The sequence below is a fragment of the Cystoisospora suis genome, assembly GCF_002600585.1.
Source record: "Cystoisospora suis strain Wien I chromosome Unknown contig_2236, whole genome shotgun sequence".
NCBI classification, from domain to species: domain Eukaryota; phylum Apicomplexa; class Conoidasida; order Eucoccidiorida; family Sarcocystidae; genus Cystoisospora; species Cystoisospora suis.
In genome coordinates, this window is record NW_027155035.1 from 1 (window position 1) to 273 (window position 273).

General features: G+C 42.9%; 1 protein-coding gene across 1 annotated transcript; it reads left to right on the forward strand.

Annotated features, from left to right (window-relative positions):
* Positions 1-16: 16 nt before the first annotated feature.
* CSUI_004702 (uncharacterized protein) lies at positions 17-264 on the forward strand (the record flags this gene model as incomplete). The annotated part of the gene is made up of 1 exon (XM_068064887.1): positions 17-264. A coding segment is annotated over exon 1 (228 nt), but the record flags the coding sequence as incomplete, so codon positions are not given.
* Between the last annotated feature and the right edge of the window lie 9 nt (positions 265-273).

The following is a 273-nucleotide window of genomic DNA, read 5'->3' on the forward strand; positions in this document are numbered from 1 at the left end:
TCATCTTTCTCTTCTTCTCTCTTATCTCTTAACAACATGAACAGCAGAGACCTCTCCATCGTGAATGAGGAGTTTCTATTAGATCCTCTCGATTCGCCTCTATCCCTACTAATACTCCTCTTATTACAGAGAGGTCAGTCCAGTCATCATCTAACCAACTGGTTCGCTCCTAAAGATCATCTTTTTCTCAGTCAAGATGAGAAGCTTTCTTCTTCTGTTCCCTCTCCTTCTTCCCCCATTTCAAAAGACTCTCAATCGTCCTCCCTTGCAGCT